General features: G+C 51.2%; 1 protein-coding gene across 16 annotated transcripts in view; it reads right to left on the bottom strand.

Annotated features, from left to right (window-relative positions):
- Positions 1–1242: 1242 nt before the first annotated feature.
- NCAM1 (neural cell adhesion molecule 1) overlaps positions 1243–25775 on the bottom strand; it is a 366923-nt gene continuing 342390 nt past the window's right edge. For 4 of the 16 annotated variants that reach the window (XM_055548057.1, XM_055548061.1, XM_055548059.1 and 1 more), the window contains 5 exons: positions 23968–24092; positions 20022–20202; positions 9333–9540; positions 7620–7736; positions 1243–4424 (listed from right to left, as the gene is read on the bottom strand). In XM_055548057.1, the coding sequence (XP_055404032.1) occupies positions 4313–4424; positions 7620–7736; positions 9333–9540; positions 20022–20202; positions 23968–24092 (743 nt within the window). In that variant the 3' untranslated portion in view covers positions 1243–4312. Of the gene's footprint in view, positions 4425–5840; positions 6642–7619; positions 7737–9332; positions 9541–15137; positions 17461–20021; positions 20203–23967; positions 24093–25775 lie in introns of those variants that run through there. The other 12 variants (XM_055548058.1, XM_055548062.1, XM_055548060.1 and 9 more) reach the window with 4 other exon arrangements.

The raw sequence follows: 25775 nt of genomic DNA, 5'->3' as shown, positions 1-25775 counted from the left end.
CACGGTACATCAGTGCTTGGGCGTGTACTGTCTGCCACAGCCCCACAATGAACGAACGTTGCACTGGACAGTGTTTTGTCTCCTGCGGTCTCCTGGAGCATCTCGAGACACTCGAAAAGTACTTAGCGAAGCTGAGAAGAGACTGGCCTGAAGGAGGAAGGATCTGGAAGCAAGCCCTCATGGATAATGGAGAGTCATCCAAACCTTGAAAAGCAATGTGCTCCTTTCACCCCTTGCCGTACTACATGCAGCTGGAAATTTCTGGCACAGGAAGCCACATAGATGCATGTGGCTCTGTGTCATTTAAACAGGTCCTATGGCCAGAGAAGGAACCAACCCTGGGGGTGACTTCAGACTGACCCAGGCTGGGGCCAGGCTGAGGCCGATAGACACAAAGGACAGTATCATTCAGATTGGTGCAGGTGGAGGGCCAGCCCTCAGAAGTTGTTTTGCCCCTGGGTTCTTTGCTGGTCTCACCTCCTCCTGTCCCTCGGGCCAGCTCTTCTTTAGGAACTCCTGATTCCATAGTTAAACAGATAATCCCAACCCTATTGGGTGCTTCTTCCCAACACAGATGCATGGTAGTGTATGCAAGAGAATTCTGAGCCGAGGGAAAGTCTTCTTCTCTCGGGCTCAGAGGCTTCAGTAATTCCCGGGGGGCTGAATTAAGGCTCCAAGTGCTGAGCGGGATGACAAAAGTAATAAGGAGGGGTATTATATACCCTAGAAGTCTCGGGTGTCTACCGCGGGTTGGCGCTCTGGAGCTCAGGTGTGTGCTGGGACTCCAGGTGGGTTTGCTGTTATTACACACCAGGGAGGCAACCGTGCCACTTCAATCTGTTGGGTATCTACTATGTGCCCAGGCTTTCCTATACACTGCTTCATTGCCAGTACCCGAGTCTACTATTCTTGGCATTTCCTGTTTGTCAAAAAAGGAAACTGAGTTTGGGGGAGATTAACTCTTCCAATGTCAACAGGAAAGTGGCAGAACCAAGACTTGAATGGGACCTTTCTGACTTTGATATCTGGTCCTTCTCAATGAGAACTCCTCTATCAACCTGTGAGGAAAGACTAGAAATGCCATGATTCAGGCAACACAAACTCAGGACCCTGGGTTTTACTGGTGTTAAAAAAAAATACCAGCGTCATTTCCACACTTGATTCACATGACCAATGTCCGTTGACTTGAAATAAATTCCAGTTGGACCATAAGAGCTTTTTTTTCTTTCAATTTTTATTGAACACAAGTATTCTGACAGAATGCAAAGTCAAAATTCTCAGTTAGTACTCAGTATTTACACCAGTGAGAATGGAAACAAAGGTGGTATCGATGTTTCACTTGGTAAAAAGTCTGTAACAAGAGAGAAGGCCCCCGAAGTCGGGGATGCTGGGTAGAGATGTTAATGGAGATCTGATAACCACCATCCGGACAGACAGCCTACAGTGAAAGCCTGGGAGTCGGAAGGCTCCATAGGAAAGTGTGAAAACCGCGTTCCACTTCACAGCTGCACTATATACACTATGGCCCTTTGGGGTTTGGGGGCCCCACGCGTGGCACCCGAGTGCCCCTCTGGCGGAACCTGGCCGTGCCGGTCTTTATGTGACTACATATGTATGGCACATACACATATAGACACATAGACAGTGGAAACTGGTAGGGTGATCCCTCCTTCAAAGAATTAAAAAAGGAAAACTATAAGCTTTTATCTCTTAACATAAAAGATACAACGTCTTGAAAATAAAGCGACTCCCTCTATGATTTTAGAGAAAGCATTGCTCTGTTTGTTTGTTTTTTTCAAAGAAAGGAAAGCTCACGCATGCAGAGACAAATCTACGTGTGACGGGAGAGAGGCAGAACAAAAGGATGGCAGAGTTTGGGGTTCCAGCAGAGCCGGGGTCTGGGGAGGGGGCGGGGAGTCAGCTGCCCTGGGCCAGGTTATCTGAGGTCGACCATACCTCTTTCTCTTCCTAACCATCAGAACCCAAATCGGTTTACTTGAGCACAACCCCTTGAAGTGAGATGCACTGTCTCAGTGAGGTCTAGTGTGGGCTTGGCCGAGGTGGTCTAAGCCATTACCATCCCAAGATGAGGAATCGGTTCCATTGACAACCTGGGGAACCAGAGGAGCCCACCGCTCCCCGCTGGGTCCTCCCTTCTGTCTCAGACGCCCAGGAGCTCCCGTCTGCTGCGTGCTCTAACCACTGTTGCCACCTGGCTCGGTCCTGGGGGCCTGTGCATGCGAACCCTAGGTTTGTGCAATCCCCAAGGTCAAAGGGCCAGACCTGTGTAGACCTGGATCCTCCATTTCCATCCCCAGGAGCTGAGAAAATGCAAAATAACCCCACACTGAGCAAATGACAAGACCATTATTTTTCACAGTTTGAAATAATCTAGCGTAAGCGCCACTGACCAGACTGCAGAAGTGGCAGAACACGGGGGAGTGTGGCCCACAGAACGGACGCAGAGGGAGTCCTGCCACCCTAACCTCTGGCTACTTTCTCTGTACCTTGGGAAAGGTGCCCGCAGAGCGCTCATTTCTGTTGACTTAGCATCATCTTCATCATCATCATCGTTTCTATTTCATTCTTTGTTTAAAGGCTTCAATTCCTTTTAAGAGTTATTTTTTGTTTCCTGAATGTTTTTTTTTTTTTCTGAACTATCTGCTATACCTTCCACAACCAAACTATGTTGAAGTTTTATTTCAATACTATGACAAAAACACGTTTCACACTAAAATATTCACGCATCCACAGTGTACAAGCTTGCAGTTCTAAAGTAGAATGAGGAAAAAAAAAAAGCAAAATTTCTATACAAAGGGCTGGCTTTTCCCTTCTCCCCCCTCCCATCCCCCTTAAAGTTTCTGTATTTTTTTTTCCCCCACTTGGTTTCCAATCCAGGAAAAGTTGTCTTATGACTCCAGACAGCAGGTTGGTGTTTTTTGTTTTTTTTTCCCTTTTGTTTCTACAAATGCTGCCTAAGTGAACAGAAGGCTGATGTTATTTTACTTCAACAGATTTCCAAAAAAAGACACTAATTCCCTGAAGCACACATGCTCTTCCGCTCAAATCTAGATTCTGGGCTCAAAAGGAAATTGTATGTATATATTTTATTTGGCTTTCTACAAAAAAGGGGATGTTTGGGGTAAAAATGTGTGTTCACCAAGACCAGCCCCAACTATACAATCTTCTCTGCTTCATTCAACAAAGCCTAAGAGTCCTTCAAAAGGAAGGGTGGGGACGCCTGGGGAGCAGATCCTTTTCACAGATACAGGCAGGTGGTCGCTAATCAGAAGTGGTCTAACCCCCAAGGAAACAAACAAACAAGCAAACGGAACCGAAAACCCGAAAGCAAAACCATTCCAGAACGAGATGGATTTTCACCTGAGTCGCACACAGGCAAAAAATTTCAAATCAGATGGTGCGGGGAAGAGCCACTGTAAACAATTAGATTTTGTAAAGTTGTCCTGGGAGGATCCTACATCTCTAGGCAGTATTTGTAACTTAAAAAAAAAAAAAAGGCAGCTATTTTACATGGACATCGAAACACAACTGAAGTCAAACATTTGTCAACTTGTAAACACTGGAAAGCAAAGTTGGCAGAAAGAAAAAAAAAAAAAAGAAGGAGAAAGAAAAGGAAGAGAAAAGAAATCCGAATACTGCAAATTGAGATCTACCCCCAGAAGCTGCATTTGGCATTCTTCCTACAAAACAAGAGTCTATGTGGGAATTGAATTCAGCTAGGAAGGGCGACACACTTTGCATACTGAACAAATACAAAGTGAACAGAAATTATAACTTATTTATGAGGTTTCACAGAGTCCAAACTCGACTGAAAGTAGAAAAATAAACTTGGACTTTGTTCATTCGGTTAGTCTTAGCGTCTGGAAGTTATTTCTCTGAACCCGGTCTGTGCCGGTTCGGCAACACCAAAATCCTGAACCTAGATTCTTTTTTTTTCTTCTGAGCTTCCTAGATTCTTAATTTGGGGTCCTTTTGTTAGATTTTTAAATGGTTTCAGGGAACCGAGTGTCCTAGTTTGGCTGTGGGTTTCACGTTTTTGTCTCATTTTCTTACAAGTGAGTGTGCAACAAAGGAACCCTTTCTATAAATCTACAAAAAGGAGATCCCATGTTGATCTGCTTAGCTTTTTTTTTTTTTTAAAGGCAAAAGACACTAGAGGAATGAGATGTGTGTGTGTGTGTGCGTGTGTGCATGTGTGTGTGTGTGTGTGTGTGTGTGTGATATTGGAGATGCTCTGGTGAAGCTGTTGTGTCACTTTATATTTTGATCTTTGCTGGTGTCTCGTCACCCATCACGCTTTGCTCTCATTCTCCTTTATTTGTGTGGCATCGTTGGGGACCGTCTGGACTTCGGCTGGCGCTGGCTTTGTTTCTGTCTCCGGCTTTGCTTCTACGGGACCCTTCCTGCGGAGAATCGGGAAAACAGCACTGAGATCACGGTCCGCCATAACCCACCCTCCAGCCAGTCCCTCAAAGGAGCACTGGACTCCAACTTCAGCTGCATCTCTGGATCACCTGGAGTCTCTGAAAATCACTGACCCTGGGCCGTGTCCTCAGAAATCCTGATCTCCTGGGTCAGAACGTGGTGACTTTTAAAAGCACCCAAGTGGTTCTAGATGTGCAGCCAAAGCGGAGAGCCGCTGAAGCAGAGGAAGGTGCCCTTCTAGCCCTGATCTGATGTTGGGGGGCGGGGGGGCTTCAGCTTTACCTGGAGTGTGGAAGTGTTTCGGGAGCAGCCTCCCCTCACCCTGCATGGCTGCAGCAGCAGCAGCTGCCCAGCTTGATCTAAATGATGTGTGTGTCAGGCTCCCTGGAACCGATTCCAGGGGACCCTCTGCAAACGGCGCTTGCCTGTCCGCACTCCCACCACTCAGTGCTCTGCCTTTCCTGGTGATGCCTCTGATGCTCTTTGTTACCACGGCAGTTTCCCATGGGAGTCTGGTGAGAGGCTGGAGTGGGCTGCCAGGCTCCAGGGGAGCTGAGTGCGGTTGGGTGGGCAGGGCCATCCTTTTATTTCCCGAAAGACTCAGGGTTCCCCCTGAGTCTCTGGGTGGCAGCACTCCAGCTTATCTGGGTGCAGCCAAGGAGCCTCTATAAAAACCTCCATCTGACTCAGTCACTCTTGGCCTCAGTCAGTCCCAGGAGTGAGAAGCTGGTCTAAGGATGCACGAGAGAAGGCTCAGACTCCAGGCCCAGCTGGCGTCCCTACATTTTGGCCTCACATTTAAGAAACCTGTACGCTGAAGGACACGGTCTTGAACTTGGGAAACCCAGCCCTCATTCAGGGCTTGGGAGCTTGAGTCTCCCCAGTCACTCGGGGCAGAAGCAGGTGGGTGTGTGGGCGTCCAGGCTGGGGTGTCTCGGGGGCTTCTGGATCAGATCCTACCCACCCCCCACAAGCCTTGGGGTCTGCCTCTTCACTCCCTGCACCACTGTGCCATGCTGGTGGGGACTCGGCTTTGGCCCTGGATGACACCCTGCCCGTGGGCCCTAGGGTGGCCAATGAGGGCACCTTGGCCTCCTTAGCTCACTTCCCAAGCTATGCTCATCAGTGACCCAAATGCAAGGGCTCCTCCAGGGACAAGAGATACCACTGCTAGGACGATAAGGATCAAACGTAATTAACACGGCCTAATTAGTAAGCAGGTGGCTGCCTGCCTGTCCCCCGCTCTCTGCCTTGGCCCAGCCCCTGGCTGACAGTCGCCTCCGAGAAGCCCTGGATGAGGCTGAAGACACATCTAACAGGGAGGACATAGCACAGCACAGACGCACACCACCACGGGACACCACCCGACGACAGCGGACAGAGAGAGGCCGTACTCGGTCTTGGCTGGTGCAGGCGGAAGAGAGCCGTCGGCCGTGGAAGGAGCAAGCTCAGAGGCTTGTCCACTGGCCCCAGCGGCGGGAGCAGGAGAGCCCAGGGCTGCAAAAACATCCTTGGCAAGGTCAATATCTGGGGTCTTGAAGTTCCCTTCGTCCATTTTAAAGTCCTCGCCCTGGGCAGGGTTTGTGGTGCTGACGGAGGCCGCCTCGCTCTTCGGGCTGGCGAGGGCCCGGGCGGCCTCGGGTGGGCTCTTCGAGGCGCCGGGCTGGGTGGGCTCGGGGTCCGGACCTTTGGTGCCGGGAGCCTCCTGCTTGGCCTGGGGGGCTTCCGGGGCAGGGGCCGTCGGGGCTGCTGCCAGAGGACTGGCTGCCGACGGGGAGGCGGCCTTGCTGGCTGGAGGGGCCTTGGGGGCCTCGCCCGCGCTGGCCGGGGTGCTGGGGCTGAGCACGGCCCCCTGATTGGCCAGGACGCTAGAGGACAGGCTGTTGGCGGCCGGGGCTGAGGCCGGAGGGTCGCTCAGGTCAACGAGGGGGGCAACCTTGGGGGCTGGGGCCGGGGCCGGGGAGGCGGCAGTGACGCCGGTCCCCTTGGACGGGGTGGCCTGGCCGGCGGGCACAGAGTTTGACTCAGGGGTGGCCGCGACCGGGGGGGCGATACTGGAGGTCAGGGTGGTGGTCTCACTGGTGGGGCTGTTCTGAGCAGTGGCAAAGGTTTCGGTGATAGTGTCAGAGTTAGCGGTGACGGTGGTGACAGAAGGCAGCATGTCCTCCACAGTGGCTGTGGTGTCAGCAGGCAGCCTGCGGGGAGGACAGGAAGTAGAAGAGATAGACGATGAAGCTGAGACAGACGGAGAAGCCAAGAGAGGGCGGAGGCCAGGAGGGGGCCGAGGGCGGGCATGCGGGGACGCACAGGCAGGACACAGGCCCACAGAGAAAGGAGGACGCGGGAGGCAGCACACGCCCAGGCGGGCAGAAGAGGAGGACACAGGAGACGACAGAGAACGTGGACCTGGCGGGGGCCTCTCTCCTTCCTCCCTGCCGCCTGCCTGGGGCTCCCTTTCCCTAACATCTGCGGCGGGCCTTTCAGAGCCCTGTTCACAACTCGACCCGGGGAGAGGCCAGCTGAGCTCAGCGTCCACCACTGCAGGCATCCGAGGTCCCTGGGGAATCGGCTCCAGCTGCCCCACAGACAGGGGCTCCACGTGGCCCCTCAGGGCTGGGGCGCTGTCCAGCCAGAGATTCTGCGCTTCCATCAAACTCCATTCCCTTCAAACCCATGGTACCCACGACAGCCTGGCATTCCTGACACCCAAAGCTGGATGTGCCTTCTGACTGATGGTCCTCAAGGCTTAAGAGACCAGGAGGGCCAGGCTTTACCAGGTCCCCAGCTTCCCTCACCCTTTTAGGAAGAAATGCAGAAAACCCTAAAATTCTTGGAAATCCTAAACAGAATCTAAGCTCTCTCAGTGATGTTTTGTCTCCTTGAGTCATTTCCGGGGTGTGTGTGTGTGTGTGTTTGTGTGTGTGTTTGTGTGACCTGGGCCCAGGGTCTAGGGATCCCACTGATGCACAGAGCTCTTTAAAAGGTCACCCACAGTCTCCCAGATAGGACCACGAATGCCTCCTCTCTGAGGAGAGTGGGGTCAGGCATTCCTGGCCCAGGACTCCAGAATTCTGGCCGGTGATGCCGGGCCTGGAGCCGCGGGTGGGAAGCACGGAGGTGTGGGTAGGGTGCTGCGGTGGGTGTGGGGTTGTGCCAGGGAGGGGCCCACGTACTCGGGCTCCGTCAGCGGTGTGGTCTCGTTCGGCTCTGTGTGTTTCCCTCCGTCGTGATTCGGGGTCCGCTCCTCCTCCGTTCGCACCTCCACGATAGGCTCCTTGGACTCGTCTTTCCTGTGGAGAGAGCTCCGCTGGTTCCATCCCGGGTAGCTGGGGGAGGCAGGGGGCTCCCAGGGAAGCCAGCCACACTCAGGTACCTGCGCCCAGCCCCAGGCTGGCGGGGGCGCGGTGCATCCAGAGCCAGAGCCCAGTGCTGGATCTCAGCCCCCATTCCTGCCAGCTGTGTGACCCTGAGCACCTCATTTGCTCACCCCTGCCTGTGTCCTCACCTGTAAAATGGGGCCAGTAACAGTCTCCACTTGCCTAGATGTTATGGACATTAACTGAAACAATGAATATAAAGTACTGAGGAAAGCACCTGGCACAGATTAGTGCTGAAGTCATCCACGTGTGTATACACGGTAAATATGTGTGTATATGCATACCTATGTGTATATGTAAGAATGAACATGTATATCATGTACGTACACATGTAAGTATATATAAGTATACACAAGTTTATGATGCATGTATATATATAAGTATGTGATATTTATGTATATATATCAAGTACAAATGTACATGAACACCTGAGTATATACATGTATATGATATATATACGTGTATGTATATGTAAGTTTGCACACATACCTGTATATGTGTAAGTATATGTAACATGCACATATATGTATATGTAAGTATGTACATGAATATGATATATGTATAAGAACATGTACATGTAAGTGCACACATGTATACATATGTGTGTCTACCTATATGGACTTCCCTGGTGGCACAATGGTAAAGAATGCCCCTGCCAATGCAAGAGACTCGGGTTCAATCCCTGGGTTGGTAAGATCCCCTGAAGAAGGGAATGGCAACCCACTCCAGTGTTCTTGCCTGGAGAATCCCCCACAGAGGAGCCTGGCGGGCCACAGTCCATTGGGTCGCAAAATAGTTGGACATGACTCAACTTCCTAAGAGACTAAACAACAAAAATGTATGCATAAATGATGCATGTACACGCACATACTATATGCACACACACATGACACACGTATATGTAAGTACAAACACACATGTGTATAAGCATGTATATGATGCGTGTAAAACTATATGTATATGTACACGTACGTGTATACACAGTGCCTGGCATGGGGTGGTGCTAACGACCTATTTCCTTGCTCTGTCCCTTCTGGCCTTGCTGCGGCTCAGCCCCGCCTGACGACAGTCTGTGAAGGTTCCTCTATTTGGCTCAGGATCTGTTTCTCCAGAGATGCAGGAGCACAGCTTCTGTCTGGGCCGTCCTCCAGGAGGACAGGCGTCCTCATCTGTTTTGCTCACTGTGCCCCTAGCACTTGGCGGTGCCATGCTCATAGCAGCTGCTGCTCCGGGAGTATCTGGTGAGTGACGGAGGCATGCACGGCGGCAAGGCAAGCGGGTCTCTCCATGGCAGCTCCCCTCCAGGCTAGGCTCTGACCACACCTCTCTTTTTGACCTTACATAGGGAATTTCTATGAGATTCTAGATGTGAGATTGGGTTCAGGTGTCTGCTTTTAACATTTCTCTAAGCCTCGCTTCCCTTGGGGTTTGCAATGGGAAGGCTGAGGTGGCTCCCTGATTGGGGCCCGGGCCTGGGTGCTTAGCAATGGGGGGTGGGTTTGCACTCACGAGAAGGCAGCTTTGCCCTCCTCCATGTCCTTGCCCTTGGCTCCGGGCCCGGCTTTGCCACACAGGTTGACGGCAATGCACATGAGCAGGCCACACTTGTTCAGGAAGTAGCAGGTGACGTCCACGGCCACCAGGAGCAGGATGAAGGTCACGACGAGGATGCCCACGATGGCGCCAGTGCTCAGGCCCGAGGTGGGGCTGCCGTTGGCTTGGGTGGGAGGGAGAGAGGGATGGGGGTGGTTAGTACCTGGAGATGCAAACCCGGACCTGCCGAGCAACAGCCCTGGGTGTGGGGTAGAGCTCACGGGACTGCCGTGGCATTTGTGTCCAGAGTGCCACCGACCCTGGGCCTTTTGGGGTTGAGACATCAGGGTTTCTTCCTATCTTAAAGACAGAGGAATGGCAGCCTGCTCTCACAGATCAGGGGATGGGGCACAAGGCAGCCACCAGCCAGGACAGGGGCCCAGACTGGCGCCATGTCTCCACCTCTGCTCTCAGCCCACACTTGGCTGGTCTCCCTGGGAGCCCTGGGAGCTGCCAGGGACGGGGTCCCAGATAGGGGCAGAGGGTCTCAGATGGGGGAGCAGAGGGTCCCCAGGGCTCCCTTTGGGCTGTGGGGATATCTTCCTGCTCTTTAGGAACTGCTCCAGAGGATCTGGACTTTGGACAACACCTTCCTTCACTGCACTAGGAAGATGAATGAAGCCCACCTGCTCTGGAGACATGGGGGTCTCCCCAGGCCCACTGGGCAAGGTAGAAGGTCTGGGAATACTCACCATCTGGGAGCCAGGCCCGCTTGGATTTGACTTCTGGAAACCCAGCAGACTCACACAGAGATACACTCCCGCAACGGCCGGCTCACTCACACGGGACAAACGCACCCTCTCACATTCGAGCAATGCCCAGCATCCCTGCTCTGGCTGGACCCACTCGAATGACCACCTCTGTGTCTTACTCCCTGGTGTCCCCCTAGAATTGTCCAGGGCCTTGGGCTACTCGCGGTATGGCAGAAGGACCCCAGGCTCAGCTCCACAGCGTGCCCTCGCGGTTCGTGCTAGGTGGCTGCGGTTAACCCCGGATTGCCTGGTGGTTCCCAACAGCTTCAGAAAGGCAGAGGCTATGCTGGGGGGAAGAAGGACCCATGCAGAGCTCTGTGGAAGCCAGTGTGGCACCATGACCTCAGACTGAAAAGTCTGTTTCATTTTCCTCTCCTGGGAGGGCAGGGTTCCACAAAGACAGCAGCGTCATCCCACCACCAGACCTTGTCTGAAGCTTCCTGTGTCCTCCACACCCACTGGGATGACCCGTCTGCGGACCGGAGGCAGGGACTGTGGCCAACACGACCCGGGTCTCCCTGAGCCTTTGCCTGGGGGGCTGCTGGCCACATCACACGCCAGTTCACGGAAGGAACAGGTAACCCAGGTGACAGAGATGGAACACATCCTCTTTCTGCATATGGTCTGTGTACCTGTGCCCTAGAGCCCTGCTCAGGCACGGTGGGGCTCCTTCAACAGCTGTCCCATTCTGATGGTCCTTATTTCTAACTTCAATTCAGGGTCTGGGCCACCGGCCAGCAGGTAAGAGACATCCACTCACAACCTAATTTCTACACCAGAGGAGCTGCCTAGGATCTTGAATATTTTGACTCCTTTGCTTCCCAGGTCCTTGCTAGGCTCTCCCGCTGGCCCCTTTCAACCCTGCACTGAAGACACAGCCTGTTTCTCAAGAAGACCCGAGTCTGGTGACCGGCTCCATGCTCAGGGCACCGGCTCTGGTCACTCTGTCTCTAGGCTTCGGCAGCAGGAAATCGACCAAGGGTCCCTACGGTCAGCTACAGCTGATCTCCCCAGCACCACACCATCCACTCTCTCTATCCAAGGTGCTCACACATCCACACACAAAAGAAAAGAACAGCGATGCAGGCCTTCCTGGCCTTCAGAATCCCAAAGCTGCTTCCCCGAACAAGAAGAAATACGGCCTTGGGTTTCCTCCCCATCCCGTGACTCAGGGCCGGAGGCCACTGTGGTCTCCTGACTTCCATACCCAATAGGTGTTAACTGTCTACTTCCTGCAGAAGGAGCCTAAGGTATTACTGAGGGGAAAGAATGTCTGTACTTTTGGACTCAAAGGCCCTAACACCATGTTCTGAGGTTGATACATAAATATAGTTTTTAGGGGACTAGTCACGTCTCTAAGGAAGGAAAACAAACCACCGCAAAGTGGTCTGTGTGGGAGAGACAGCCATTATCCACCCATGCCCTGGGCTCAGCAGACCCTTTGGAGGGCTGCATGGCTTGGAAGGCCAAGGCTAACATCACGAGACATCTGGGGAAGGGCCAGGAGGGCTATAAGACTGATAGAAAACAGAATTGCTTTCCCTGGTCTAAAAGGTCCCACACGTGCAGTGGATGCTTCCACACCTCTGACCGTCATAAGTCAGGGCACTCTCCACCCATATTTACCACATTATTCTGTTTTATTCCCTTCTTGACTTTCCAGGTGACTTGGTGGTAAGGGATCTGCCTGCAACTCAGGAGATGTGGGTTTAACCCCTGGGTCGGGAAGATTCCCCTGGAGAAGGAAATGGCAACCTGCTCCAGTATTCTTGCCTGGAAAATCCCATGAACAGAGGAGCCTGGAGGGCTACAGTCCATGGGGTCACAGAAAGTTTCAGACACAGTGACTAAACAATTTAGCAACTAAACAATTCCCTTCTTACTACTATTTCCATCTGCCATTTTCTGTTCACTGACATGAACAGCATTTTTTTTTTTTTTTTTTTTTGCCACACCATGCAGCATGCAGAATCCTGGTTCCTTGACCAAGGATTGAAACCACACCCCTTGCAGTGGAAGTGCTGAGTCTTAACCACTGGACAACAAGGGAAATTCCCATTGATACGCTTTTTGGTTGGCTGCCCCACCCTCTTGAATATCCTAGCAGGCATATTTGTCTCTACCTCTTGTCTCCCCAGCAAGTAACACAACTCAACTTACAAGAAATATTTACAGAATATTTGCCGCACAAATGAGCAGTGTTTAGCCTTGGAGATGAGAACTCTGCCTCCAAATACTTAAAGATATGTCATGAGAGGGGAGAGGCAGTCTCAACCAGGGTCCCCAGCGGATGGAAACTAAGGGGGTGGCAGGCAAACTTCAGCTCAGATGAAAAAAAAACAAACTAGCAAATAAGAGCTCTTCAGACGTGGTGTGCGCTGCCTTGGAAGATGAGCTCCCCGCTGCCAGAGGCATTAAGCAAAGGCTGGAAAATCCCCTGGTCAGGATGCTATAATGCTCTGGCTGAGGTTCCCGCACTGGGCAGGGCCTGGGATAGAGGATGTTATCAAGCCCTCTTTAACTCGAAGAACCAGTCATTGCATGTTAGATGTCCTACAGTCCCCAGCAAAGGACGCTGCTCCTGCTAAGTTGCTTCAGTTGTGTCCGACTCTTTGGGACCCCATAGACTGTAGCTTGCCAAGCTCCTCTGTCCAGGGGGATTCTTAAGCAAGAATACTGGAGTGGGTTGCCACGACCTCCTCCAGGGGATCTTCCCCACCCAGGGATCAAACCTGCGTCTCTTATGTTTCCTGCATCGGCAGGTGGGCTCTTTATCACTAGAGCCACCTGGGAAGGCCCCCAGCACAGGATATAGGTTCTCTAATGTCCATCTCCTCCACAGTGTGCACCAAGCGGGACTTTTCCCTGTAAGACCGAAACACTCAGTAGGTCCCATCTTTATTCACAGATTCTTGTGATTTTTATCTCTAGTTGAAAAATAAATACCTTTCAGCATAATGTTTCCCCACTTGCAGCAGAATTCCTGGGATGCTTTGTGAAGAATTCAGATTTGGGGTTCCCCCATTCTAGGAAATTAGAATCTCTGGGGTGAGGCTCAGGCTCAGGATTTGATCAAGCATCCCAGTGATTCTTATGCAATTAAGAGTTTGCTGCTGCTGCTAAGTCGCTTCAGTCATGTCCGACTCTGTGCGACCCCACAGACGGCAGCCCATCAGGCTCTGCCATCCCTGGGATTCTCCAGGCAAGAACACTGGAGTGGGGTTGCCACTTCCTTCTCCAATGCATGAAAGTGAAAAGTGAAAGTGAAGTCGCTCAGTCGTGTCCGACTCTTAGCGACCCCACGGACTGCAGCCTACCAGGCTCCTCCGTCCATGGGATTTTCCAGGCAAGAGTACTGGAGTGGGGTGCCATTGCCTTCTCCTTAAGAGTTTGAGGACCACTGTTTTCTAGGTCTTTCTCATCCTTGCATTACAATGAGTAACAGTTGTTCCTATGACTCGCCACTCAAGGATGAGCTGTGTAATCTTACCTGGTAACCTTAATGTTACTGATGTATTTGAAGGATGGAAAGAGAGCAAAGACTTATCCCCAAGGGATCACTCACTTTACCAATAAGGATCTAGACTTACAGAGGAAGTGAGGTGCCCCTCAAGCTAAAGAAAGGGTATGTGGTGCTTTTACAAAAAAACGTTAAAGGACACTTTTTTGTTGTTTTAGTCACTAAGTTGTGTCTGACTGTTTTCAACCCCATGGACTACAGCCTGCTAGGCTCCTCTGTCCATGGGATTTCCCAGACGAGAATATTGGAGTGAGTTGCCTTGCCTTATTCCAGGGGATTTTTCCCACCCCAGGGATGGACCCCGAGTCTCTTACGAGAATATCCTGCACTGGCAGGTGGAATATTTACTACTGTGCAACCTGGCAAGCAAACAAAAGACAGACTGGGATGGAAATGAACGAGTATCCAAGTCAAGCCAACATTCATTACCTCTCGGTGGCCTTTACAGAATTGTTCAGTTCGGGAAACCAGAAGGACAAAGGTTATCGCCTACATATTGCTTAACATTTTACAAAAGGAAAAAGAAAACAACTTCTGAGGTCTCTGTGTGACCTTCCCCTGACCTCTCTACATACAAAGAGTGCCTCTTGGGAGCAATTTCTCCACAACCTCTGGGCTCTGAGCTGCCCTGAACCTTGAGGCTATGATCTGGGGCTGCTCAGCGTCTGTGGTTCCTGGCCTGGGGGGCGTCGGTACTGAGCAGGGACCTGGCTTGCCCAAGATTGAGACATCCAAGTGCCTACGCTCTTAAATGCCGCAAGATGAGAAGGCAGTCTCGGCCCTGGCAGATGACCCGGGGCCGCAGTCACTGCGCCCCAGAACAGCAGCGCAGCAAGATGTGCCCGTCTCCCTCCTCTGACTCTTGGGACCATTAAGCTGAGGTTCTGGTTCACTCCTGACCCCCTTACTTTTCTGCTTGTTCCTTCCCGGAGTCTGCTGAACAGATAGCTAGGTCTCGGGGCTTTCAGGAGGCATCCAACTAAGTGTGATTATAAACAGAGTAGGGTCTGCAAATGAGCACCTTCTCTCTGATTCTCTCTGTCACCAGGTCACTCTGTGCAGCCTTTGATATGAAGTTGTAAAGGGAGCCGTGAAATCGGGAGAACATGCAACAGAGTTGTGTATCTGGTGGCCCAGAGCATGCCTCTGACCCCAGCCTGACCTTCTCGGCTCTGCAAGGACACTTCCCCTCCCCCATCTCCTGGGGGAACGTGCAAGGAGGCACGACCCCACACAGCAGCTCTGACTTAGGAGAGCTAAGAGAACCAAGCAGGGAAAAGCGGCTCCAGAGGCTAGACCTCCACTCAATGGGCTGCAAGTCTGGGTGCCATTTAAAGGGTCCTCTGGGGATCAAAGTAATCCGTGGGGCCCTGTGAATGGAGGCGAAGGACTTTGGCAGGATACACCATTATCAAATAAAATCCAAACACGCTGGTGAGTTCACATGAACTGTTATTTCCTTTAATAATGCAAAGGTGTAAACTTCATCAAGGCCTTGCTGATTATCTGCACAACAATGTTAGCATTCTTATTAGTAGAAAAACGTGATCCAAACCTGCCGTATAAATACTCCGAAAATGAGCAGAAAAGCCCTGTGGCGTGTGGAACGTGGGCAGCGCTGAGCCAGGGCAGGGGTGGCTGAGCAGGGTGGCGAGCGCACCCTCCTGCAGAGGGAGCTGTCTCAGGGACTGGGGGCCGCAGCCACCATGATAGGGGGGTGTGCCCAAATGCTGCCCACCCCCCGAAGGGCATTCCTTACAAACCAGGGGCCTGTCTGAATGGGCCCAACTCAGGGACCCCAGAGTTGCTTCAGTTGGGGTCTGCCTGGCCCAGAATGAGCCGAGGGAACAGGTTCATGGACGTCAAGCTCTCCCACACTTTGGGCCTGATTCCTGCAGTCCCTTCAGAAACACTGGCTCGAGCCCTCGCCTACGGGACTGGGATGGGCCCTCCTGGGCGAATATGTGACTTTCGCCCAAGATGATATCAAGAGCGGGAGCCAGCGATGGGTCACTGTGCGAGGACCATCTCGTCCTCCTTTGCCCTCGGTATGGCACTGGGATTCTATGCTGAGCCCGGAGGCACGCGTGCCTCTTTGAAATCCTCTCCTTGTATCTAAGAGCCGTGTCTGCTCCTGCTGCCCCGGTGGGGCTGGAGGTGGAGGACCCCGGGGGGAGAGGTTTGTGGTGGGGCTGCAGGCCGATGGGGCTGGGGCAAGAGGCATTGCCTGGCCTCGCTGATGGACAGCGTGGGGCCTCTGGTGTCTGCACGTGACCCTCTAAACTGCCAGTGCCGAGGACATGGGCCTGTTTGTGCCCAGGGACTTGGGCAGCGTCACCCCGAAGATCATAGGATCACAGTTGGTTTCCCAAAGGGAAAGGCTAGTCTTCGAACGTTAAAAAACAACAACAGAACTAAAAAATAAAGGAACCAAACAGAACAAAAATCAAACTTCTGTGGAGATGCTCAGAGATGAGATACGTGGAATGGTATGTGACCACAAGAAGGACCCCTGAGCACAGACACTGATGCTACTGAACAGGAATCTCCACGGGAACTGTAACAAACACACCCCACTTCCTCTCGTGGGCACGTGGGGGACGGGGTGTACCCCCGACAACAGAGGAGCAGCTGGCTTCCATCAAAATTTGAAACACGTCACTGAGGCCACTGACAGATGGGGTGGTGGTGGGGGGTGGGCTTAGGGACACTCTGGAAATGGGGCAGGCTGGCTGAGTTCTGATTCATCGACGCTCAGAGCTGGCCCCGCCTTTGGCTCTGCTGAGCGTGTGTGGGGAGGGTGTGCGACTCAGGCCAGGCTCACAGCAGATGCTTCCGACCTGGGGGACTGCCGCTTAGGCGATAGGGTGGGTCACAGTTGGACCACATCCGCCGAGACATGAGGTCCATGGCTGATCTTTAGCCAGGCAGCAGGAGTTACCCCGAATGGGAGACACGACCCTCCAGAGCCCACAGGTGTTGGGCACGTCCTAAACAGCGTCGGGTGCTGGTTATACTACCAGGACCAAAGTGCCTCCCAGAATGTGGGATCAGCCCAGAAAATACCTGATTAAATCGGAGTTCTTCCGCTGTCTGGGCAACACGGCGACTGAACTGTGCCCATCTGGCCAGCAAAATGCTCTGGTGGATTGCAGTGGGCTTACCATGGGCACTGAATGCAAGCAAAGCCAGCTACTTACTGCAGGGCAGAGGAGGCACACGGGGTTAGAGGGGGGACGCGGGGTGGTTTTATCTGATGCAAGCTTTAGAGGGTACCTAGAAACCTTCCTCTGCTACGTCATCTTCAGGTAAGAACCAAAAATGCGACCAGTAGCAGCCGTGTAAAGACTTGTCTGTAAGTTTTTACAGACAAGGTTTTTACGTGTAAAAACCTAGCATCATGGTTTTTTATATATACAGGGTCTAAAGAAAAGAGCTCCCAATATTTTTATACTCTACGAAGAAAAGGGGCAAACTTCGTATGAAGTGGCTCAAATGTATCTGTGGGTGGGAATAATATGTCTGGAGGTCCAGCTTGTTTCCAACTGCCAAACCTTCCTCTTCCACAGAGAGCTTGCTGGCGTGGCCGTGGCAGTCCTGACAGATTCTTCCAAAGGGGGGGCACTCATCATTCTCATAGGAACTGAGCTTTTTAAGCAAATTTAAATTTTTGTGTGTGTGTGTTCAAGTTCCTAACAGAGCAAGAGAAGAGTCACTGCAGAGAAAAGCAATGAGACAAAGGTGTAGGATGCAGAGGAGCCTCCCAAGGTTGCTGCAGGTGCCAAGCAATGGGTCCCCAGAGAGAATGTGGTTGTTTAAAAACAAATGTGGCAGTGGGGATGTCCCAGTGACGTCCAAGGTGGTATATGCGACGACAGACACAGGAAGGGGAGGGGGGAGGAGGAAAGAGGAGGAAGAGACAGAAACAGAGAAAAAAAAAATAGATAAAAAGAAAAAAAAAATTAGGTCAAATACAGAGAACGCAAGAATCCAAGGTTAATTCAACTTCGTAAATTAAGCTGACAAAGGTTAGAGAACTGAGTTCAGTGCGGTATTATCACCATAAGGCCAGTTCCGCAGCTCAGCAAGGCCACAAGCAGCACAGCAGGGTGAATTCAGGGGTTAGGGGTCAGCGAGCAAATGAAATTCAAGTGAGAGAACAGAAGCCTCCACGGTCAAGTACAGGAGTCTGATTAGGAAAGTGTTACCTTTGATAAGGGAGGTCTCTAAGGTACGGTCAGGAGCCTTCAGGTCTCTAGAGCTTTTGACACGTGGGGACAGAGATGTATCTGATCACTGGTCTATGCGCAACAAACTGAACACAGGCTGACTTCACAGCAAAACATCGGCCTCTTCTTCCTGCGGCACAAGCCCACCCCACGCCTGGCAGTCTTAAAGGGGATCTAGATCTGCGCCTCTCACCTCCAGTGCCCGCTGACCACAGAACTCCACCATCAACGTACATCTTTTAATTCAGAGGCTTTATCCGCAGGTCCCAGAGAAGAAGTCTTAACCAGGCAAGCTCTTGCTGAGACCTGTGCAGTAGAGCCTGGTGCCCTGGTGGGCGAGGTGAGCAGCCCCTCCTCCCCGTTAACTGGGCACCTGGGAGATTAGCCAGAAGGGCTCTGACCACTCCATGGGCAGGACTCCTCAGAATTTCTGTATCGAAACACTGTGGCCTCAACTTCTCCAACCCCAGGAGCTGATGCCGCTCGCAGTACCCCATCTGGGGACCCAGCATGTTGGAATCACCACCTACGGAGTCTTACCCGAGAAAGTAGATGCCAGCAGGGCTGTTTCACTGCAAAGGAATCACTCGGGTTTCTCACTCCCCCAGCTCCTAGATGCCCCATAACAGCCGAGCGGATCTGGACACGCCCACCAGACTGTCGATATCAGGAAAAAACTGACCCAAGAATGCAGAGACAGAAAGGGCAGAGGACACACAGGCACCTCCGTTCGGACAGCCTGCGAATCAGTGAGCAGACCATCGCTTGCAGTTACGCCCAGATGCTGCGGCATCATCATTGACCACGTGGCCAGTGCCTGCAGAGACACGCCCACCCTAGCCTGTGCTGAGGGTCTCCCTGCCAACACGGAGGGGAGGACCATGGATGCGTCTCATCTATGGCCGCCAACTCCCTGGGGGCCTGCACACGTCTCTCAGACACACACACACACACTCATGCACGACCAACCATCCGGGAATCACACACTGATCTCATTTTGCGGCTGCTCGACTAACCCACTGCCACACACACAGCCCTGTGTCACTACTGTGACATGTCCCTTCTGGCCTCTCTCCCACTGGGATGAGCGATCATGACCACTGAGCTGAGAACTAGGGGGCAAGCACTCTGGACAGGACAGACATGATGGCGGCCAAATGAAGGCCACCAGGAGGTTGGGGCATCTTCCTATCACACCTGGATGCTGTAGAGAGTTTTTGGGGCTCCCTCTACTAAGCTGCAGTTGTATGTTCTATGCCCACCTCTCCTGCTTGTGGTCAGTATGTGGTTGGTCAGGAAAGCAGAGAGGGACGATGAAGACCTCTTTCTGCTCCATGGAATTTGGTCAATGAGGAGTCTGGCCATCAGCAGCAAGGTAGCTGGGCCAGAAAGCAGAACTCTCACTTATTCCCGCACTTGAGTTGGTCCTGTATCCCTAGAGATGGATCTGCATCTCCTGGAAGGGATGGCATCTCCCACCCTGGTCTCTAGCAGATTGGACTGCCTTTCACAGATGGGGGTTTCCAGCATCTATGTTCTCCACTTGATCTGTTTCAAGTGGCTCCATTTAATCTTTGTTTCAATTGTGAGGCCCTTGGCAGAGAGGCTTTTTATTTAACTGGGCACCATCTGTTCCTTCTCTTGGGCTCCCCCACAGAGAAGAGAATCTGGACCACGGTGGTGCAGGTAAGCAAGCATCAGACAGAAAGCGCTTAAAAACAGGTTTGTGGTCCTTGTATGAAATGGTAGATAGCAGATAAGGACTCAGAAAAGGATTCTTCCTCAATGAGCATCCAAAGCTTGGCTGGAGCTGGGGCCTTTCCCACCTGAGGGGTTCCCACGGACTGGCTTACCATCAGTCCTCCAGGGCTGATGGACACAGGACCTTCACCCAGGATGCTTGCCCAAGCCTTCCTGGGGGTCCAGTCCAGCTCAGCCTACTGCACAGCTCGGTACAAAGCAAAACTAAGCTCTGCATGGGCAACCAATCATGAGGATGGCTGTAAGCAAGCGAGTTGTCAGGGGCTGTTCAGGCACATTAGGAGGTGCGGTGCTTGTGCATTAATTCAAAGCAGGAAACTCACAGAAAGCAGAGGTGTCATACCTGGGATGGCTGTGGGCTGGGCCGAGGTCCTGAACACAAAGTGTGCCGCCTTGGACTTGCCCTGCTGGTTCTCGGCCACCACATAGACCTCGTACTCGGCATTCCAGTCCAGGGACTTGAGCATGACGTGGTCACTGCCAGACGGGAGCCTGATCTCTGGTTTCCACTCGGAGGAGAGCTTCTAGGAGAAACCGGCAAGAAAGAGACGAGACACCAGAAAGCTTTAGGTGAAACAGCTGGTAAGACCAGCCAACAGGAGGAAGGTAAGGGAGTCACTAAATATTGGGGTGAAACGAAAATAAAAACCAGAGATAGGGCATAGTTTTTGTTACCAGCTTGAAAAATCTGAAAGTAAATGATCCCGCAGGTCAGAGGTCAACCTTGGGGGCTTGCAAATAAACACAGTGGCGGATTCCCAGTGTGGCATGGGGCCAACCCTTCAATGCCCTGTCCATTACCTTGAGGGCATGCAGGGACCCAGGCTACACTCTGGGATGCTGCGCACATATCCTAAGGATGCACGTGTTGCTGTCACTCAGTGGTGTCTGACTCTTTGCGACCCTACGGACTGGAGCCTCCCAGGCCCCTCTGTCCATGGGATTCTCCAGGCAAGAATACTGGAGTGGGTTGCCATGCCCTCCTCCAGGGGATCTTCCTGACCCAGGGATCGAACCTGAGGTTCTTAGGCCTCCTCCACTGGCAGGTGGGAAGCCCCATCCTAAGGGTGACCTAGACGATGATCCGACAACTGTGATTCTTGTCCTGTTTTAGAATGTGGGTCACACTCAGGTGTGTGCTCACCTCTCTGACATGGGAACATGGCACAGATTCCACTTTTATTAAAAGCATTAAAAGCTATCAGTTACGGAGCACCTGCTGTATGCCAGGGCCTGGACTGAAGGCTTTCTGCACATTTTCTCACTGCATCCCCACAACAAACCTGCGAGGGCTTTGGCCAGGCCCTCACTAACGCCGACGATGGGGAAGGGGCAGAGAGAACAGGTGGCTTCCCAAAGCCACAGAGGCAATCGAGTTGTGGGCAAGTGCCTCTGGGCCCAAGTGGGGATATATCTCACAGGAGGGAGCGCAACGCACATATGCTGCAGGGAACAGGGTCTCTCTATTCCACACAGTGTGACCTGGTCTCTGAGGCTGCAGCCGGAGGTGCTGCTGTCAGGACCAAGGCAGGGCCTGCAGTGGCCAGCAGAGCGCTCCAGGACATAATTTCAGGCACAAAGCTGGAGTTAGAGGGGCTCCCCTTTTCTTGAACGTTCTTTCCAGTCCTATCCTGCACATCTGCCGGTGAATTTGTTCTGGGTGGGAGGGCTTGGCACATGTCTATTGGATGATGGGCTGCTCCTGAGAAGAGCAGAACATGCTAGCAGTGTCCTCTGGAAGGTGAGCTAGCCTGCGGCTGAGGCTGGAGGAAGTTACATTACCGGAAAGCCAGCCATCTTCCAGGCAAAATGCTTTGTACCAGCCAGAGAGATGCCTTTAGGGTCGTGATAGCACACGTGTCGTGGCCATGATAGTGTGGGGAAATGCTGGAAGAGGGGCTCACAACCTCTGAGTCTAACAGAAAGCCAGACTACCTACACAGGCTCTAAGTTAGTTCCTGCAAGTGAGCACGTGCCCCATTTTAATGTAAAACAAAGAAATTCAGCTCTTTGTCTTGTGTCTTTTTTCTCTGAAAGGCTTCTTTCCTTGGCAAACATTATTGCAAAAGAGACAGCCAGAATATAAAGCAAATATTATGTTACATGATAAATATTAATAATGTATAATAATCAAAATATTTAGCAACAGTTGGGATTTTTAAATGAAAGAGAGAGGATGGTTAAGGTTGTCAAAGCCTAACATATCCCAGTGTTTCGCCCCGGCTCTCTTTTTAAAGCAGACCTGCCCGGCACTGCCAGAATGACCCTTCTGGAACATTGACATCTGATGGGGCCTCGGACGGAGGTATTTCCTGACCCAGACTGCATGGTAGCAGTGGTTATTACAGTTACCAAGTATAGAGTTTTCACAGTGTCAGGCAGGTCTCAGGTTCTTTGCTTGTACTTAAGCTTTACAACAACTCGATAAGCTATCCCTCTTTTACCGATGGAGAAATGGAGGTGATGGACCGTTGGGTGACCTACTTGGGGCACAGGCTACTAAGTGGTAAGGCTGGAATTGGATTCCATGTCTGTCTGGGCCACATCAGCCCAACAAACGCCAGAGGCATCCCCCCAGCACACTGTCCGCTTCCAGCGGCTTCCATGGGCCACCTGCTTGGTCCTTGTATCCTGTTCCACATCGAGGAAGTCACAGGGACCTCTCAGCCAGTGACGCCTCTGGGCTGGGCCTTACAGAAGTCAACTGAGGTTCCTCCCCCATGTCAGGCTCCAACCTGGCTTCGCAATGAAGTAGGAGGGGGCTGAGTGACTGACAGGCGGCCCAGCAGCTGGGATGTGTTCCCAGCGTGGGGTGGGGGGCTCTGTGCTGTACTGACTGTCTGCAAACCTAACCAGGTTAGGGCTCCCACCAGGTTAGGGCTTTGATCAGTAGGGGCTGGTCAAAAGGCAGAGACGGAGTTAAGTCAAACTTTTTGGAAAAAGCCTTTCTTGGGTGCTATTTGAAGAAAGAAAACTCCATTCAGGTTATTTTCTACTGTCAAGAAATCTTAGCAAGAGGCTATTTGCAACGGTCAGATGCTGTCTCTGAATCTCCCAGCAATTGGTTATGGTTGGCGATGGCCAAGTATCATTCTAAGACCAAAAAAAAGAGGAGGTGATTTTCAGTTTGGGCACTGGGGATGAAAGGTGCAATGTCAGAAATCTCTGATGGGCAGTGGGCAAATCAGGAAGAGAAAAGGCTACGGTCAAGCTCACAGGTAGCGGCACAACCACAGGTCGGGTAGGCTACACCAGCGTGGAGTGAAGTGGAGGGATGGAGATGGTTTAGGACCTGAGGCAGCCCAGGCCAGGGGGCTTAGACCCCCGTCTCTTCAGTCAGACAGACCTGGATTCAAACCCTGGCTGCCTGCCTGTGTGAGTCACGTGGTCACTAATTGCATAAACCTCATTCACTTCCTCTGTAAAGTGAGGATAACTGTTGAGACCAACTTCATAGGGTTCTCAGGGGGAGAAAATGCATGCGATCACGGGCCCACATGCCTGGCCCATAACACACTTTATCCAAGTGTGATCCAAGGTATTGGTATGTTATTTGCAAAAAAGTACTGAATGATGAGAAAATAACTTTGTAGAAAAACCTAGGAAGCAGAAAAATCAGTCATGGGTGGGTTTATCATTACCAAAATCACTGTAGAGGCTTTATAACGGTCTCAGTGTGCTTGTCCATTCTATGTATCACACGTGTGTGCATGCAGGCTCAGTCATGTCCCACTCTTTGCGACCCCAATGCACTGTGGTCTGCCAGGCTCCTTTGTCCCTGGAATCTTCCAGGCAAGAATACTGGAGCGGGTTGCCATTTTCTACTCCAGGAGATGTTCCCAACCCGAGGCCTGAACCACCCTTGTTTCCTGTGCATCCCCTGCATTGCGGGCTGATTGCCGCTGAGCCACCGGGGAGGCCCCATATATAGCACAGGGAACTATATTCAACACCATATGATAAGCCATATGGAAAAGAATATAAAAAAGGAATGTATATATGTATAACTGAATCACTCTGCTGTACAGAGGTAATTAACACAACATTGTAAATCAATTATACATCATTAAAAAAATAGAGAATTGAAAAAAAAAATAAAAGGGTCTCAGTGTGGATATGACCTAAAGGCTCTAAGTCAGTCTTGGAACTTAAAACCCTGACATGGGCCCATGAGCCACCTGCCAGGCACATGGGCTGCCCTGCCCCCTTGCTCTAAAGACACTGTTGGTCCAACAGGGCGGGTGATAGGGTTGTGGGGTTGCAAGAAACCTGGGAAGGAGGCTACTCACCGCTCGGTATTTGACCAGGTAGTGTCGGATGGGGGAGCCGCCGTCGTCTTGCTTGATCAGCTTCACCTTAATAGAGTTTCCATCCTCTCCCATCTGCCCTTCGAGCTTAGGTGCGCTGGGTTCCCCTGAAACAGCCAGGGAATTCACATGACATTTTCACCCACACAATGAAAATCCAATCCATCAAAATGAGATGTGGTGATGGAGTGGGGCTGGACTCTTGATTTCTCAGCAATTCAAATGGTGAAAAAGCAAAACATGTAAAACTTTGAATTCCAATTAGATGCCTCAGTCTTAACCCAAACTGAGAATGCCTTTCGAAAATGTTCTGGGAAACCACCCTTCCTCCTAGTATAGTCCTTTCACCATTTTAAAAAGGGATATTTTTTTTTTTTTGGCCTGTCTCTTCCTGGTGCTTGCATTTTCTGTTAGCTGCTCTTACAACTGCAGATTTAACTTTCATAAACCTGGTACATTTTGAGGAATAGCCTGAAATATGGGGAAATGTAGGCATTTAAGGAGAAAATTTACACCCATAAAATAATTTTTCAAAGCAGCCTATTATTTTTTCCCTGGGATATGTGATCTATTCCAGGGGTCTAATTCCTAACAGGAGTGGAATGATGCTGCATTCTTGTGACCAGCTTTTGCATGAATTAAATTTTACGACTTAGAGTCATTAAAAAAAAATAACAGGTTTCCAGTTGTGATTAAGTAAAGCATGATTTGCCATAGGCAAGTTTCCTGTAAGTATTCTGCATTTATGGCTCAACTGCCTTGGTGATAATCCTTCGTGCCTTGTATTAATGGAACGTTCATTAAAGTCTTTTTGTGAGAAGAGAGAGGGAAAAAACGTCTTCAGCATTTCTCAACAGAGAAAAAGTCGATGTTTCTCTATTTTTTGCAGTAACACTGTGAATCCAGGTTGAGAAGAAAGATGAGCCTGTATGTGGCCAATTCTGAGGGCTGGGATGGTTCTCCTGTAAGATGCTAATTTATTTTAAGAGAAATTATTTCATTAGTGTATGTTGAAAGCCACGAGATGACAGAACATCTGTTGTAAAAAGTTAAAATGAAGATTTCAAACACTTGGGACCCTGGCACTTCTGGTGGAAACCGTCTCTTGTATCTATTTCATGACTTCAGACAGAAGATTTGCAGAGCCTATAAAACAGTTACCTTCTGGGTGGGTGGTCCTGGCTTGTTCTCTGGAAGACAGAATCTCAGACATGGGACAGAAGAGCCAGGGGAGGCTTGTCACCAGGCTTTGGACCTCATCACTCACAAGTATGTTGCTTGGTAAGGCCAGCCCACCCCACCCAACTCACTTAGTTACGCTGAGAACCTCACGATGGCCGAGGGGGCTGCTTTTCCCTTTGAGACCAGGAGGAACCAGAGACAAAACTGACAAGAGCCCTGCTACTCGGTCTGGGCGGGCCCCTGGTACACCCCCTGGAAGCTCGATTAACAGGATTGCAAGGTGCACCTGTACTAGCCATGGGGCTACAAAAAGCGGCAACAGGGAGGCTGTGTAATCTTAATGTCTGTGGGATAAAGTATTTAAAGTTGTGCTTATGACTTGCTTCCTTTAATCAGTGACTAAGGAAAAAGAAAAACAAAAAGATAAATGGGCTTCAGATAGACTTGTCCTGTTTTTACACCACTGTCTAGCCACCAGCACCAATTATTCAGTGGAAAATACTTAGAAATTCTATTTAGATAATGTCTAAGTGTGCGTGCTTTTCTAATTCTTTTGGATCATTATACATCTTAGACAATAATTAATTATGCCTTATGCCCCATCCAGT

Source organism: Bubalus kerabau, chromosome 15 (assembly GCF_029407905.1).
Source record: "Bubalus kerabau isolate K-KA32 ecotype Philippines breed swamp buffalo chromosome 15, PCC_UOA_SB_1v2, whole genome shotgun sequence".
In the NCBI taxonomy this organism is placed as follows: Eukaryota; Metazoa; Chordata; class Mammalia; order Artiodactyla; family Bovidae; genus Bubalus; species Bubalus kerabau.
The sequence above is the reverse complement of the archived record's forward strand: the minus strand, read 5'-3'. Positions and strand labels throughout refer to the sequence as shown.